This window comes from Populus trichocarpa, chromosome 1, assembly GCF_000002775.5.
Source record: "Populus trichocarpa isolate Nisqually-1 chromosome 1, P.trichocarpa_v4.1, whole genome shotgun sequence".
In the NCBI taxonomy this organism is placed as follows: Eukaryota; Viridiplantae; Streptophyta; class Magnoliopsida; order Malpighiales; family Salicaceae; genus Populus; species Populus trichocarpa.
Genome location: NC_037285.2, coordinates 32,670,655 through 32,688,405, shown reverse-complemented (window position 1 = coordinate 32,688,405; position 17,751 = coordinate 32,670,655). Strand labels below are relative to the sequence as shown.

The 17,751-nt window shown below is 31.5% G+C and overlaps 2 protein-coding genes across 2 annotated transcripts; one reads left to right on the top strand and one right to left on the bottom strand.

The window, feature by feature from the left end:
- Positions 1–2,388: 2,388 nt before the first annotated feature.
- LOC7461659 (uncharacterized) lies at positions 2,389–8,381 on the bottom strand. The gene is made up of 12 exons (XM_002300131.4): positions 8,087–8,381; positions 7,501–7,657; positions 6,719–6,814; positions 6,444–6,520; positions 6,222–6,301; positions 5,370–5,430; positions 4,915–4,982; positions 4,581–4,662; positions 4,150–4,233; positions 3,997–4,074; positions 2,940–3,059; positions 2,389–2,676 (listed from the first exon to the last, which is right to left on the bottom strand). Exons 1-12 carry the CDS (start codon positions 8,252–8,254, stop codon positions 2,500–2,502), a joined length of 1,248 nt encoding a protein of 415 aa, XP_002300167.1. The 5' UTR covers positions 8,255–8,381; the 3' UTR covers positions 2,389–2,499.
- Positions 8,382–16,142: 7,761 nt separating this feature from the next.
- On the top strand, positions 16,143–16,982 carry LOC7461660 (paired amphipathic helix protein Sin3-like 1). The gene has a single exon (XM_002298653.4). It carries the CDS (start codon positions 16,274–16,276, stop codon positions 16,847–16,849), a length of 576 nt encoding a protein of 191 aa, XP_002298689.2. The 5' UTR covers positions 16,143–16,273; the 3' UTR covers positions 16,850–16,982.
- Positions 16,983–17,751: the final 769 nt, after the last annotated feature.

Below are 17,751 nucleotides of genomic sequence, written 5' to 3'. Positions count from 1 at the left end.
AACACCTGCTTGGTTCCATAGCAGAGACTTTTGATCTTATTCCTAATAAAATAAAAGGAGAGACTTTTGATTTTCTACTCTTAAGTTCGATGCCGGTGCTTGGGATTTCAGAGGAGAATGATTTTCTACTTATGTTAATTAATGCTCTATTAATATTAATACGATATATTAATTAAAATGATTAAGATTAATATATTATATATTCTTTTTTCTATAAAATGAATTAGTTGTTTTTATAAATTAGGGTATTAAATGATAAATACACTAAAATAACTTATATGAGAATTTTATATGTAAAGACCATACGTGTAAATAAAAGACTCGCGTAAAAACCGTGTAAAATAATTATTAAACTTTAAATAACTAAGTATTTTATATTAAAAAATGATATGTTTTAATCATGATTACATATTATTTTAGTAATAGGTAATAAATAGATAAATATAGAATATATCATTAATAAAATTAAGATATTTAAATGATCAAAAATGAGTTCTTCGACCTTAGACACGAACTGGATTTTAGTAAGCGAGAGTTGGGATCGCTCATAGCTAGATTCCTCAGTAGCTTAGCAACCCGTAACTGGATGAGGGCAAGAGAACGGATTAGCTTTTAGCTAGAGTCCCAGCACGAGATTACTGATAACTAGAAAGCAAAGAGGCGGAACCCATTGTAGCTGTAGCAGAAGCAGCTGCCATTGATTTTGCACCTTCAATACGAGATTTGAAGGATAGCTTACCGATAGTCAAAAAGGTCGGCGTAAGCCCATTCCCTAAACGGAATAGACAGATCCGACAGAAGTCGACTCCCTAAACGGAATAGACAGATCCGACAGAAGTCGACCGATGGAAGTCGAAACTGTCACCTTATGACAGCCCCAAAACGCGGGATGGATGACATTTGATTCATTCAAAACTACATCTTTCAATCGTACTAAATTTATTGTGGATATAAATTTAAACTAATTTGAATCTTGTTATAAACGAGATTGATGGCAAATGGCGATTTTTTTTTTATTTTTTATTTTATCAAGTTCATACAAATTCCTTAAGTATCAACTCCAATACAGATACAATAAGATCCGATTTATATTGTGGATATAAAGTGAGTTTTGAGCAGCCGCAAAAGCTGCTTTCCAATTCAATAACCAAACAAATGTTGGGAAAATGGCCGCCTCCAATAGTCTCAATTCTTTTCATCGGGGAGTTAGGATGAGACCTTGTGCGTTTTGAAATTAACTTCGAGAAATCGAAGTGATTCTTTCTTTTCAGGATAAAAATCCTCCTGTCTTCCGGGAAAAACCAGCACAGACGTTTCGGGGATAGTTTAGAAAGAAGGGAAAGCATACCACGAATGCCTTCTCTGCGGCCCCCAATTCTGTTTTTCCACCAGCATGATCCTTACTACCAAATTCCCTATGCAAAGCTTAGGGATTGCACTCAGGTTCTTAGGCTTCCTAATGCATTTAGAAGCTAAAGACTGCAAACAAAAAACAACAAATATGAACCTCAAATTTAGGTTTATTCTTTTTAAAATAATAATATTAAAATCTGTCTCTTTAGAAAACCTACATGGACTTAAATAAACCAAAAACACTATCTCAACTAAAAAATAAAAATAAAAATTCAAAATTATAAAGTAAAAAAGCATAAAATCCAAAAATTATAATCTAAAAATAACAAAAAAAATCACAAAAAATACCAAAACCAAAACCTCATAATAAGATTTTCAAAATTCTTGATCTGAAAACAATCTCGGAAAACTAGAATAAAAATTTAACCATAATCCAACAATCAGATAAAAAATTATAGATTTTTTAAATTATTATTTTAGTCTGGCACATCTAAACCTTCTTTTGAACCTAGACTTATTTCACTGGTCTATAAATATATCTACTAAACCATCTAAATAATTTATCTAGACTAAATCCTCTTTTAATTATAACAAACTCGTATTTATCACTGCTAAGAATAACTTATTATTGCAAGCCTGACTTCATCACTTTCATTAGAATTAACTTCCTAAACTACTAATATTTTTTACTTTCACCCTTCCTTGCAGCCTCGGATGGTCAGCCCTGGTTCATTCATGAGTGCAGCAGCAAGAGTCACAGCATGGAGCTTGGATGCCATGACTGGTTAATGGTCACTTTTTCGACAGGAAACTGGGTCTTTTCCCCTCTTTAGGGATAGACATCAATCGAAGAACCGAAACAAATCGCTGTTCTGAAGAATATTCTTGTTGAAAACATGGAAATAAACATATTGTGAATCAAAGAAACAGGTTTGAAGGACATCCAGCTCCGGTTGATTTAGGAGAAGATCAACCCGAACTAATTGATGTCCCAGTTCATAAAAAGCTAATAAATGGTATGGCACAACAAAGAGCTTAATCCACAACAGCATAATTTCTTTTTTCAGAAAATAAAAGGAAAAGTAACAGTAAAAGTATGGAACAATTAGTTATTTATAACAACAAAAATCATTAACTCATTCCAACTTAAAGGACTCCAAAGAACGGATTATTTATTGCAGAGGTCAGCTCAGACCCAGCTGAGTTCAGCACTGCCATGTCCACCTTATCCCTGGCAAGAAAAAGGAATTCATCGCCTTCAATTTTCTCAAACCCGCACAGCTCAAGAAATCCAATGCCTCCTTGGAGTGAACCGACTCTATCCTGTTTCATGGAAATGTAGAGTGACAGCAAATAAAGGAGCAAGAAAGCAATTAGCAAGGGGCCTAAGAGTTCATGCTCCATGTGAAGGCCAAATTGGATGCAGAAGTTGATTGATCATATCAAATGATACAATAATGCAACATAATTGTGAGAATAGGTGCTAACAATAATCAATCCAGTGGTGAGCAGTAATTACAATTGGAGCGAGCATTAAAATGATAGGCATATTTCCTCAATATAATTTAGCATGAGAATTTGCATACCTGGAAGGTTTGATTATTGAGTCTTATTTTTCTGAACTTCTCTTCACTGGGGTTTTTGGCAACATTCCCTATGTAAGTTAGGAGAGTCTGAAACGCTCTCTTCACTTTAGCATCATCATCCTAGCCTCAAAAAAGCAAATGAAGTGAGGCTACAAAATCTAGTTTAAGGTGCTATACAGCTTTGACAGTGCTACACAAATTTAAAAGACGCTAATGAGGAACAGTAAGAGAAATTCTGAAGGAGATGTAGAATTTGAAGAATCAAAGAATGCATGAATGGTTATATTTGGAAGCATCATGTTTTCATGTAGGAATATCTTGCAATCAATATCAGTAAGATGTGATAATAGATTTTCGTTTCCATGAGTATGAACAAGATGGGTGCAAGTTTTTTGGCCAAGGAGTCCGTATACAATCCACAGTTTAGGATTCACTAGCATCAATCTATTTATTTGTTTTTCTATACGAAGTTAAAGCTGGGGCTACAAAGGCCTGGTTTTTCACCATGTGGAATGGCAAGACTTCAGTGATCTTTCTGTCTCTTTTCAATTCTTAATTAAATTTCGCAATATGTATTTAAAGATCAGCAAGTTCCCCGCTATCATCTCTTAAGTTACACTGTTTTCTATCTTTGTACATAATTTTTAGCTTTAAGCATAACTTACCTTGGATTTTTTGCATAGCATTGATCGTTCTTTGGTCAGTGAAAATTCTTAGATTTGGTAGAAAATGTACTTTACTCTTCATTATCCTCTTTCCTCTCTCTAGTCCTCTAGGGGTTTGCTTCTCCTATTATCCTCTTTCCTCTCTCATTCCTTCTTATCATATTTTATTTTTTTATTTAATTAACTCAACTTTACAGGGTCAAATCATCGTAACATATAAGATTAACAGAAAAGGGAGGAAGGATAAATAAAGTTGAATTGAAAGATAACGCAAACCACACAGCATGTATACATAATAGGCTACTAAAACAAAACAAAACAGAATAATTAACCAATTGTACTTCATGTTTCTGGACTGTGATAATGAAGATCTGAAGTAGAGTTGTGTTTACCTTGTGACTCTGCTTAAGAGATCGCAAGCATTCTCTCATTTGTTCTTGCTTAGTGGCAGGCCTAACAGGCAGCATGCTCTGCAAAAACATTTGTAAAATACATTAAGAACATATTCTGAATGACTACCTCAAGCCCATTTTTATTCCTCGTACCTTTTTCTCCTCCACCACAGGTGCAGAAGGTTTTACAGTTGCAGGATCTTCTGGTGGCAATCCTAACTTCCTTCTTCTTTCTGCCTGTGAGGCACCCAACTCCAGTTAGAAATAAACTAACAACAAATCGAATTATTCCAAATACAAACTTAAATAACAAATGGGCACACAGTACACTGGAAAGGGCAATTTTTTTATTTTATTTTTTGAAAATACAACTCTATAACATCAACCAAATGAGATCTAGCAATGTCTTGCCTTTTCCTTTTCATAAAACTTTGAGATGTGCTCTTTTCCTTTTAAAAATGTTTCAAGTTGATATATTAGAAACATATACAAATCAAAGAAAGAACAAGATCAAACTCACACAAATAGTTTAACTACTAATGCAATTTTGGGGAGAAAGAAAAATGGAATAGAACAGTAGTAACCTTGTCTTCTTCCACTTTCTGACGAATTTTTTCCCTAGCCCTCTTCTCTTCCTCTTTCTCTGCCTTCCGCAAGGCCATCAATCTGAGAAGGAATTTGTTTTTCATTCAATTGTAGCAACAGGAAAGGGCACTTTTTTGGTACACAAATAAAAAAAAAAATACTGAAGAGCACCAAAATAGTGCAAGTTTGCAACCATGTACAAAAACGAGAAACTCATTTACAAGAAAGTGAATCTACAAAACCATTCCAAAAAGGGATACATAAGACCATATCGAACACAAGGTACGAGTACGGTGAAATACAACAGAAGAGTAAAGGCAGACAAAGACAGACCGCTTTCTTTCATTTTGTTCTTCAATTCGCTTTGCTTCAAGGAGTTCCTTGCCAATTCGAATCCTCTCCTGTAAAATTGGTTTCCAAAAACACATTGTGAAAATATAGTAGATAGATCAATCAAGGCAAGAGTTTAGATACCAAGCTAATACTTGGGACTACATAACATATCTTCATATTTGCATGTATCAGAATGATGTGTCAAAGATTCCACATTTAGAAAGTGAAAGTTGACTGAAAATTACACAGCATGAAGTTTAAGGAAACTGCACAACACTGATGCCCTAGGTAACAATTCCTAATAGAGCATGCACTCAAATGATGATTGATCTCGTCACTGCCAGTGGAGACAAATGAGGACATGCTTTAAAAACAAACGAAAAGATAATACAAATGCATAATTTTGAGATTGCAAGTTGATATAAGAGAAAGTCATAAAGAAAATCAAGAAGCACCTTTTCCTTTTCTCTTTCTGTTTTCTTCTCTTCCTCCTCTTTCTTCTTGCGTGCACGTTCCCTTAAAATTATTTACAAGAAAGATAAACATGAGATAAACATATGATACACAAGTAGACACACAGCAAACCTTAAAGCCACCCAAGAAATTCAACTTAATTTTAGTCCTTGAAAGGAAAGCATTTGAAGATACCTTCAGCAATCACATTATGCGGCTTTCCTTCAAGATGTTCAGAGCATAAAAGATAAGATTAAAAAACTAATTCCATGAAAGCAAATATCCCGATAAAGGCAACATAAATGCACACAATCACATGAAATTGAAGCAAACAGCAAGGACCATCGCATCCATGGCATTGTCCAAGCAATAAATATCCTTTGAACAATCAAGGTCTTGATTTATCAAAATCAAAATTGATCCAGTGTGGCAGACACCAGTTAGTAACCCATAATCCTCTTAGAAGATATAGATCTGAGAGACCCCAAATGGACCAAATTAGTTTCCAGACTATAAGATTTCCTTAGCACCTGAAAATTCTAGGAGCTTTGCCACCCCTCTTAGAAACTACTTCTAAAAGTCATTTTTTACCAAAATTGAGCAGATCAACCAATAAAACCAAAGGCTGAATAAGAAACAAAATTGCATTGTAAGGCCTGGGTAAATTAACTAGAAAAGTTTAAACTCATAACCTATCCTGAACCCAACTCATTTTTCAACTGAACCACAGCTCAGTAGCCTGCTGCAGCCGGTAAAAACAAAAAACAGTATACTCGTTATCTAGAACCACTGGCCAAGTAGCAATCACAAAATGAAGACAGTGAAGCTTAGATATGCATTTTAATGTACCATACCTTAGTTCTTGAGCTTTTTGCTTCATTTCTTCTGGTGTCAAAGAAGGTTTAGGAGCCTCAACTTTGGAGTTGATAGATACCTGAGCAGACAAGCAGGTCAATAAATCAGAAGAACAAACAATTTAGTCAGCAAAAGCAATAAAGAAACTTATTTTCAGATCAATAAACAGACAATGCATGAATGGAAAGATGCAGTTATGCTTGTGAAAAAGAATGTCAAACCATGGGCATTTCATCTATGTCTGGGTCATTCTCATGCTCAACTACCCAATTTACAGCAGCCTCAAGACTGGCATTACCTGAAAGAAAAGAAAAGCTAACACTCAGAAAACTGCATATGCTTTATCATTTGCCTATAATCAAGATAATGACACAGTAAGTACACTATAAGAGGCCAAAATATAACATGCTAACAAAATCCAGCCTCGTAGATGCCCTATGACACAGATTCTAATATCTGATAAGCAAAGGTAAAAAATGACAATAAATAACATCACCAGAATAATGAAGTGCCCTCGTTGCCCTCGCAGTTGGGAAACCCATTGCTTCCAGTTCATCAAGAATTTTTTTGTCAACCTCTGGAGCAACCATTTCTAGAGAACAAATAGCAAGTGTATTAAGCAACCATAATTACAAAAGAAGGGAATGTCTTACAATGATCAATCTCAAGTAAACAAAGAACAAGAATAACAAGATTTTGACAAGGGTCGATACCAATTTTCCACTACCAATAAGAACAAGATAGCTCATTCATGATCCTCCACTATAAAACCTAAGGCCATTTCTTAAGCTACCAGCAAAACGAAAATGGGTAAAAAAAACCAAAGAAAAGGACCACCATTTTTTTCCTCTTTTCCTAAATAACAGAATGAAAAAGAATTCAAGGGGGTGCGTGGAACCCTAAAACAACATGTGCAAGAAATAGAGAGCCAAATAAATAAAATAGAACTGCAAAACTAAAATCTATAAAAAGCTATTCTACAACGAAATGTGAAAGGAAAGCATAAAAAACAAGAGAGAGCAAACAGAGATTTAACAAATGGCTACCTTAACAGCAATGGAGTGTTCCAACAAGAACCATGTCAGGCAAGATGATTTTGAAGGCACATGTTGTTGCACTTAAAACTCATAAAATAACAGCAAAAACACTCCAAAGACAACAAAACCACAAAACAGTCATTGAATCGTCCAGCAACTCTACCTACTAATTACCACACAAAAACATGAGAATCAATCAAGCACACTATTCATAAAGTTCATCACGGTCAGCAAATCGTACCTTCAGGCTGGCTAGTAGTGCTTGCATCAGCAGCAGCAGGCACATCAATATCCATTGCTGCTGCCTTTGGAACCTCTAAGCTTATCGGTTTTGTCACCTCAGCAGTCTTATCCGCAAACTCAGTATGGCCAGTTCTCTTCGTATGCAAATCACTTTCCTTCATCACAAAATAAAACCAAAACCCAAACAATCACCACAAATATTCAAAACGATAGTTTTTTTTTCCCCAGAATAATAAAAAAAACTAGGTCTCAAACTGCTCATTATAACAATAAATTTCCAAATTACAAGCCAAATTTAAAGATTTGCAAACAAATAAAACCCAAAATAATAAAAAAAAAAAATTAGGCCTTAAACTACTCATTATAACTATAAATTTTCTATCTTTTTAATCTTTAATATTCAAATCAGATAAAACAAACTAGAGGGTAAAAAAATAATCAGAATTGGAACCATAAAATTCAAGCAAAGCGAAAATTGTAAGCAACAGAAAAAAAAAACAGCACCCCAAATGCATCAAAATCCACAATTAACAAAACTAAGTTTCGGAAAGACAAAGTGAATAATAAATAGAGGGTTTCATTACTGTTTTGGATCGGCAGGGTTTGCCGCAAGTAGTGCAGACGAGATTGAGGACGGCTTCAGTGGATTCAGAGAAATTGGAATGAGAGGTCAGCTCGGCGTGATCTTGTGCCTCTTGGACGGACTTCAATAGGGCCCCACAGTCCCCGCACTTCAATGACACTCCCGCCATTGATTTCGATTTTGATTGATCGGTGAATCGATCAGAGAGAGAGAGAGAGAGATGGTACCGCTCTGTAGTGTAAATTGGTTTCTTTCTCTGGTGGAGCTTCTTTTTAAACTTTTTAACTTTACTTGTTGGCTAGGCAAGTGTGACGAGGTTTGGTATTGAGGTATTTTTCGTGGTTGTGGTATGGAAAAATTTATTTTATAAAATGTATTTTTATTTAAGGTTGGTTTGATATTTATATATGTTTGGTTAAAACTTTGGTTGAATAAAAAGTAGTTTAATTATATATATATATATATATATATATATATATATATATATGATTTTTTATTTAAATATTGTAGATTTAACTATTGTTATCACATCATGAAATAAATAATACTTTATGTAAAATATTTTTTATTGTTTTATTAAACTATCTATTCCATCACACATGAAATACATCCGACAAAGACTATAGTTTCTTTGGTTTTTTAAGCGCGCAACAACATTAGGTAAAATATCATTAGGAACAAAATTGGAATTGCGATCAAATTCTGCAAATGTTACGTCATCAAGCGATCTCCGTCTAATTTATGTAGTGTCATTGAATAATGTTAAATACTAGTTTTTTCGCATAAAACACAATTAAAAATAAAAATTTTAATTTAATTTTTTTATTTTACTGGGTCAGACCCGATTCAATGCATTTAGCTTTGAACCGGATCCGGTCCAGCAAGAACAGTGGAGAGTGACTCCACTATTCACGTGAACAGTGGAGAGTGATTCACTCTCCACGAAGAAGAAGAAAAGCAGCAAAGAGCTGCTTTGTGTCACCCTGCGTTTCAAATGCAAATAGCAGTGGGGGCCATGAACAGTAAATGGTGTTTTATGCATTACCAAACGTTTGTTTTCTATGGTTTGCTTTAAAAGCAGAAGCAACCATGGAAACAAACAGATAGGCTGCCTTTGTTTCCTGAAAAGTGGAAAACCACTTTTCAAACTTTCATGTGTTTGTTTGTCATTAGAAAAGTTGGTCAACAGAAAACACTTCCCAGTCAAAGGAAATTTTGGCTTGGTTTCCAGGAAAGTGTTTTCCTTTTATTTTGGGCGGAAAACATTTTTTAAAAGTTATGAAAAATTTAGGAAAATCATATTATTTGCTGATTATATCAAATTTGGTCCTCAAACTTTTGATTGCTATATATATATTTTGTTTTCAATATTTGTTTTTCAATTTCATCCCTTAGAATTTAATTTTTATATTAATTTTGGTTCTTATTTTTATAATTGTTATTTGCTTTTTCCTTATTATTTTTTTAATTGAAATTTTTTATCTATCAAATTTGGTTCTCATTCTTTTGATTGTTGCTTATTTTATTTGAAATAATTTATGAAATGTTAATTATTATTATTTTAATTTCTTCATCTTTTAATTTTTTTATTTTTTAGATTTGATCTCTATTATTTTGATTATTATTTATTTTATTTGAAATAATTTATGAAATTATTATTTTTTTCAATTTCATTCTCATTCAACTTTTTAATTTGTAAGATTTGTTCCTCGTTATTTTAATAAACTTGAAAAAAATAAAACATTAATAAGTTATTTTCCAACTCATTTTCCATGACATAACCAAACATTGTAAAGTGTTTTCCAACTTATTTTCCATTACACTACCAAACATCGAAAAATAATTCACTTTCCCGGAATTCACTTTCCAAAAGGAAACTACTTTCCAGCAAACAAACGGGGTAGGAGGTAGAAACGTAGTTTTATAGTATTACAGTCGGTTTGTTTTCATGTTTTAAAAGTTTTTTTTGTTTTTTTTTGGTATTTTTGGATAGTTTTTATGTTTTTATGTCAAAAATATTTTTTTGAAAAAGAAAACATTATTTTGATATATTTTCAAATAAAACAAAATTGTAAAAAGCAACTGCAACCACAACCACAATATCAGACAAGCTATTAAGGGGGTTTTCAACTAGAGTTTTAAAAAAATTATTTTTTTTTTAAATTAGATTTTTTAGTGTTTTAAAATTGTTTTGATGCATTGTTATCAAAAAGAATTTTTTAAAAAATATTATTTTGATGCATTTTCAAGCAAAAAATAATTTAAAAAGTAATCGCTACCACTATTCCAAATTACAAAAAAATAAATAAAAGGACTCAATTTTTTCTTATAGCATATGAGGAGAAACATTGTGAATTTAAGTAGTGCATTGATCATTTTGTCCTTCAATGCACCGAACAATTGCATTGGTTGTAGGGTAGAGTTATTTCTTTTAGGGGTCAAAATGTCACTTGTCAATTGATCAAGATAATTTAGTAATTTTTTGTTTTTTTTATATGCAGTGAAATTACTTCTTCACACTTGAAAGCTAAGAAAATAGGCTTTCTGTCCAAGAATCTGTGTGTATTTTCAACTTTATTTGCACAGTTAAAGGAGTTAAAAGACAATAATACCCTTAAAACTCAAAAGCTTTGGCCTTGTAAAGAGGGGTTTTCTTTATCTTTGTGTATTTTTTTCAGTAAAATAACATGTTTAGCCTTTAACTTTCAAAAATCTAAGTCCGACAAGGGAGGGCATTTTCATCTTTGCCACATGTTTTTCTTTTTGTAATATTAGGATGCTCATAGGGTTTTTTTAGTAATTTCAATTATTCAAATATTAATAAATCAACATAAAAGGTTAATGCTTGCTATGCACAAATCAGCGCATTATCATCCCTCCTGCCAAATGGGAGGCGCGTGGAACGTATTACGATGGCCAAATTCCACTAACTGTCATGTCATCCAACGTGTTAGGTAGCGACACTACTGTTGATGTGGCACGTTTGGCCTGGTTGGCGGCTTTTCGACGACGATGAAAGTTTTTCCTCCTCCCATTCTTGTCTCTCTCATGTACATTGGTTTTCGAGCTGAGCCTTTAAAAAATCAGATGTGTCATCCGGATTGTATTTGTTTTAAAATTGTTCCTTATTTTTTTTTTATTTCTATCTGTTTTGATTTCAATGCTTCTTGAATTTTTTTTGTTTCAATTTCATTCCTTTGCATTTTATTTCATAGAATTTTTGTATCTAATTTAGTCCTTATTTTTTTATTGCTATTTTTTTTATCTTTTGCATTAATTTTTTTATTTCATCCTTTAGAATTTATTTTCATTTTGTTTTGTTTCTAATTTTGGTCCTCATTTTTTTATTGCTCTTTTTTTTTATCATTTTCTTCATTTTTTTTTTTCAATTTAATCCCTAATTATTTTATTTCAATTATTTTTTTTGTGCATGATTTAGTCCTCATTGTTTTTATTTTTTCATTTTTTTTAAGATTGAGAAATTTGCTTCATTATTTGTTCATGTTTGTCTTCTATAATCATGACCTGGTTCACCAGTTTCAATGATTAGCCTGGTTCAAGTTCAGTTTTTTTTTATATATCCTTTTTAAAATTTGATTTTTTTAATTTTAATCATTTGACATTAACTTATTGGGCCTTGAGCTTCATGATCTGTTTTGATTTTTTTTTGTGAGGTTATCCCTATCTCATATCTTGGGTCGCGAGTTATTAAAGTTAAGCTGGGTTGGCTTAGAATTTGTTTTTGATCACCTGATATTTTTTCCTACTTTCGAAGGGGACTTTTCTGATTTTTTTAGAGTAACACGGGTTGTCTTGAGTTTTTTTTTTATCTTTGTTGGATCTACCTCTTTTAAACTAATTTTTTAAATTATATTAAATTAATTTATTTTATTCTTCAATATTAAATTGGTCTGGTATTGCCTCGGTTTTTTGTGCTCTTTGTTAGATCTTGCACTTTTAACAAGATTTTTTTTAATTAAATTAATTTTTTTCACCTTTCAACATTGAATTTGTTTTATATTGAGCTTTTTAGTTGAGACTAAGTTTGAAATTTAACAGCTTGCAAGTTTAAAAGAATAACCCGGGCTTAGAAGGTTCACCTAGATTTGCTTGGTTTCCCCCCTCTTTTTTTAGCTATATTTTTTGTTTCATCTTCCAATGTTTTCTTACTTCTTTTTTTCCCAATTACCATGGGATTTTTCATTTGTTTTGAAAAAAAAACATGTGTTACCTAAAATTATTTTTTTAGGTTTTGTTCAATTTAGTTTTTTTATGAGGATTTTTGCTTTTGAATTAAATATGAGCATCAAATGTTTTTCGTACTTTGTTCCAGTTAATTTTGAAACCTAGGCCGACCTAAACCTCGTGTCCCTTAGGTCATGAATCAACCCATCGAATCGAGCATTTTGAACATCAAATGGTATATTTTGATTTTAATTTTTTTTTAATTTGGTCCTCACTCACTTGATTTTTATTTTTATTTTTGTTTTTGATTCTTTTGTGGATTTGTGGACTTAGACATTTTCAATTTGGCCACTGAGTTCAATATCTAATGGTATTTTAGGTTTTGGGCCTCAATGTTTTGTTTTAAATTTTTATTCTTGACACATTTATCAAATTTTAATTTTTTTTATTTCATTACTAGATCTATCATCTTAATTTTTTTCAATTTCATTACCCAGATTTGTTGACATTTTTTTTTTAACTTTTTTTGTTTATTATTTTTTTCTCTGATTTTATCTTTCATTGTTCGGATTGCTGTGAATTGACGGTCAATATTATTTTCCATGCTCTCTTTGTATGATGTGGAGCCATTTATTTTTTGTTCTTTTTTAAATACACTTATAAAGCTTGGTCATCATTTTTTTACACTAAAAAAAATTGGGTCAACCCACAATAAAGCGCGAGCAAGCTATCTAGTACCATCTAATTCAACCTAAACACCTTCGTGATTAGCCAAGTCAATCCATGTTTTTATAAAAACTTCAAAAGATCTCTTTGAAGAATGATCCGGGTTTTTTCTGCTAATCTAGGCAAGGACAATTCTTGAGTTAATGGGTCACCCGAATTAGGCTAGGTTCAAAACATTAGCTATAAATGTTACTTCCTTTACTTTTAAATTTGAGTAAGAAAAAAATATTTAAATTCTTTTGAATGCATTATATAAAAATAATAGATACATTTAATTTTTTAGTCAAAACTTGAAGAAATTGTTGTTTTTTAAATAAAGATGCACTCTTAAAATGGTGTATAAATAGAAGTAGTTTTGATTAACACCCGTACTAATTTGAGGATATCCTAAACATTTAAATAGTGAAAAATAAGGCGCGTTGCTTTTTGTCAGTATAAGGAAATTATTTATTTTGAGTTTGGGTCCGTGGAGCTATTTTGTCCCGGGTCTCTTTGAAGTGGACAGATTTGAATCCGAGTTGATGGTGATATATTTTTTAAATAAATTAGGTCAGGTATTATCTGTTTGTGTTTAAGAGTGTAGTTGTGGTTGCTTTTCAAAGTATTTTTTATGCTGAAATGTATCAAAATAATATTTTTTTAATTTTTTAAAATTATTTTTGAGATTAGCATATCAAAACGATCCAAAAAATTAATTTTTTTAAAATAAAAATATTAATTTTTTTAAAAATGTGAGTACAACTATGTTTTCAAATTTCAATCATCTTTAATGCTTGATAAATCGAAGTTTAAATTTTTAGATTTAAAAAACCCAAATTTTAACCTCTTTTTTCACCTAGAAATACCCCAAAAAAAATCCTAAAAATCTCAAAAACCTTATTTTTAATTAAAAAAAAAACCTTTGGTCACTAAAAAAAACAAAAAAATCAAACGAGATAAAAATATCTTTACGGACTTCAATTTATTTTTTCTAAGATAGTCAGAGGACAAAACCACCTCTATTTGACTCAATTTTTTATGGCCGGCTATGGTATTTCTCTCTCCTCTTAATTTTTTATGATAACTTTCTTCTTTTTCAAAACTTAAAGAACAAAACGTGATGTAAATAAAGTTAATGATTAAAATGAACAAATCTAAAACTATAGGGATAAACATGAAAAAACTTAAAACTTCATGGACCAGATTATAATAAACCTAAAATCACAAAGACATATATAATAAAACAAAGAACTTCGTGAACCAGCTTGGCAAGGCACTGTAGCTGTGGTGTTCTACCATGTCGACCATACAAACATGGATAATATATATATATATATATATATATATTGGCTCGCGCTCTCGAGTTAATATCAATTTTTTAAAAAATATAAAAAAAATATTAAATATATAAAGAATATATTAAGTATGTTGGATCAGGTAGCCATGTCAGACTCAAATGAATTGGGTCTGATAGTCATTCCAGACCCTGTCAGACCCAATTTATTCTAACACGGAAGGTTATGAATAATAATAATAATAATAACACTAAAAATCACAACAACAATAATACTAATAATAATAACAATAATAAAAATAAGAACAATAATACTAGTAATAAGAATAAGAATAATCATACTAATAATAACAATAAAAACAACAACAACAATAATAATCATAACAACAACAACAACACTAAAAATAATAATAAGAATGATAATCATACTAATAATAATAACAACAACAACCATACCAGACCCAAGGTGTTTGGGTCTGACAACAATGCATGACCCAAGTTTACTTGGGTCCAACAACATGCCTAACCCGTATTAACTGGGTCAGGCAGCCATGTTAGACTCAAGTTGCTTAGGTCTGGCATCAAATATGGTTGTCAAACTCAAGCAAACAACAAAACAAAAATGAAGACAATTGTGTACTTTAGTTGTTAGGAGAGAAAAGAAAGAAAAAAAATGCAAATAATCGATTGCCGGTGGCAATCTATCCATGATATGTCTACACACGCCATATCATATGCAAGAGGGCACAACTACACATTTATTTAGATAGCCGATGATCATATTTGGCCATAGGGAAACACGTCTTTTTAATGGCACGAGCACCGCCCATTTGTTAGGGTGTATGAAACAAACGCTGGTAGCTTTTCAATAAAAAAATAAAAAATATAACGTAAAAATACTAAAACATCCTTCATAATTCTTTTAATTATACAACATACCGGTATAATTTCACTGTTACAATTTATAATAATCTATATCTAAAACTATAATGAAATCCCAATGCCATTTAGCTTTCGTACGTCTACTCACTGCAAAGCTGAAAGCCTGACCATGTAAAATCTGGTGATAATATATAACATCAAGTACTCTTACCGAGGCCCAGTATCATCTATCCATCCAGCTCACATTGTTTCATCAGTGCAAGTGTTTCTATGATATTATGGTTAAAATATTGTTTGCTTATTTTTTTTTTTCAAAGCAGCACAGTAAATTTTGTTCAGAGAAAATATCATATTTAAAAACTTATTTTTAAAAATAAAATAATTTTTAAAAAGGTATATTTATTTGTGATTTTAATTATTTAAAAAAAAAACGTGACAAAAGCAATTGCTTCATCCTCTCAAGTCTCTGTAAAAAAACAATCAACTAAATAAATTATATTAAAAGAACTCACTGTAATTCATAAAGTAAGAATTTGTATGACCCAAATAAATTGTAAATGAAATACTATATAGATTATAATTGTAAGCATTTAATTATTAGTTTGCAAATACACTCATGTAAAAATATATATTTTTGAATTTTTATTTGATATAATTACAATGATTACTCTTGTAAAGAAAAAAAAAGAAAAACAATATTTAAGAGTGTGATAATAATTATTTTTAAAGTGTTTTTTTAATTAAAAATACATTAAAATAATATATTTTTATTTTTAAAAAATTATTTTTGACAAAATAATCTAAAAATATTTAAAAAATATATTGATTTAAAATTAAAAAAATAAAATAAAATTTAATTTTTTTAAAAAATATTTTTAAAATATAAAGCAAGCATGCCGTGTTTGGCTAAAAGTGGAGGTCAAACAGCAGCCGAGTCTGCTTTGAAAAAGGTAGATTTCAAAGAAGTTTCTGTCTCCTTTGTTGAAAAGGTAAACATTGCAAGCATAAGATAAGAGTCCTTATCCATACAGGACCAGGAGATTCTAAGACTATTTACATAAGATTCTAAGACTATTGCAAACATCCTCTGTAAATCATTCCCTTCTTTGTTTTTCGAGAAAGATGAAGCAAAACGGAGATTTGAGTCCTGGTGATTGTTCTGACCCATCCAAAACCTACATCAGAGCACTAAAAGCTAGGTTTCATGATCAGCCTGAGAAATTCCATAGCTTTTACAAGGTCATGATTGACATCATGACTCAAAGAGTCCAGCCTGACGGCCCCGGAGGCATACCTGACGACGCCCCAGCAAGACTGAAGGCAATTCTTGAAGGTCACAACGACCTCATTTATGGGCTCAACTTTTTCTTGCCTCCTTCTCACCGAGTCAGCCTTGATGATGGGATGGAGATTGAGCCGGTCACGGCGGAGGGAGCAGTATTATCTGGACTTGAAGATGCTAAGGATTTAATAAAGGAAGCGAAGATGCGAGGCGAGAAGGTCTATGAAGCTTTCAAGGAGACTCTGCTGTCGACAAGCCAGAAGAGAAGCTTCGATGATGTCTGCAGTGATGTTGTTGAGCTGTTCATTGACGATCCTGATTTGCTAGAGAGGTTTCGACAATTCATGCCTGTTTATGAACCAACTCCGCTGGCATCTTATGCTCCAAATTCCCAGATTCCTATGAATATTAATTAATTGTTCATCCTCAAAGATTTGTATGTTCCTTTGTAATTTGATGGCCTATATTAGATGGTAAAAGATGAGGTCAAGGATTAATTATTCTTAACATTGATTTGAGAAATTACAATTTATTGGTTTTTCTCCCGTATGTCTTAGACATGTTCTTCTCTCTCTCTCTCTCTCTCTAGCTATGGAACGTTTCAATTGATTATTTTCTTTCCTCGTGGAAGCAATCCTCAAAACTTCTATGATTCCACAGAGAACCCGTTGCTGTCACGGCGGCCGTGCTAGAAACACTGCACGAAAGTAGAAGTCAAAACTTTGAAATTAACCTTTGCTCAGCTGGAGCACAAACAGAGACATAGAATAGAAAAGGCAGCGGTCAGCGAAGGCACAATCCAAGTTGTCTAGAAGCACGAAAATCAAAGACATAAATCTTTAATTAAGAAAGTGTTTGTTTTTGTCCCATTTTTTTTAAATTATTTTTTTAAAATAATTTTTGATGTTTTAATTTACTAATATTAAAAATAATTTATAAAAATAAAATAAATATTTTTTTAATATTTTTTTTACAATATAATACATTATCTAAAAATAGTATAAAGGACAGTTAATTAACTAATTTATAATTATATTTAATATAGATCTTCATGTAAAAATTTAGTGGTGGGAAACATAAATTTTTACGGTTCCCTTTATTCTAGAAGATGATGGAATTAATTGAATATATATTTTCATTTTTTATTTTTTATTTGAATTGATGAATTAAATTTGATAGTAATATGAGTGAAATAAAGTAATTTCTAGATTTACAATAAAAAAAAACTAGACTTATTTCTTTCTTTCTTTTTTCTCATGAACAGCAGCAAATAAACATAAGAAGCTAAAATCATTTGTTTTAAAATTGATTAATTACA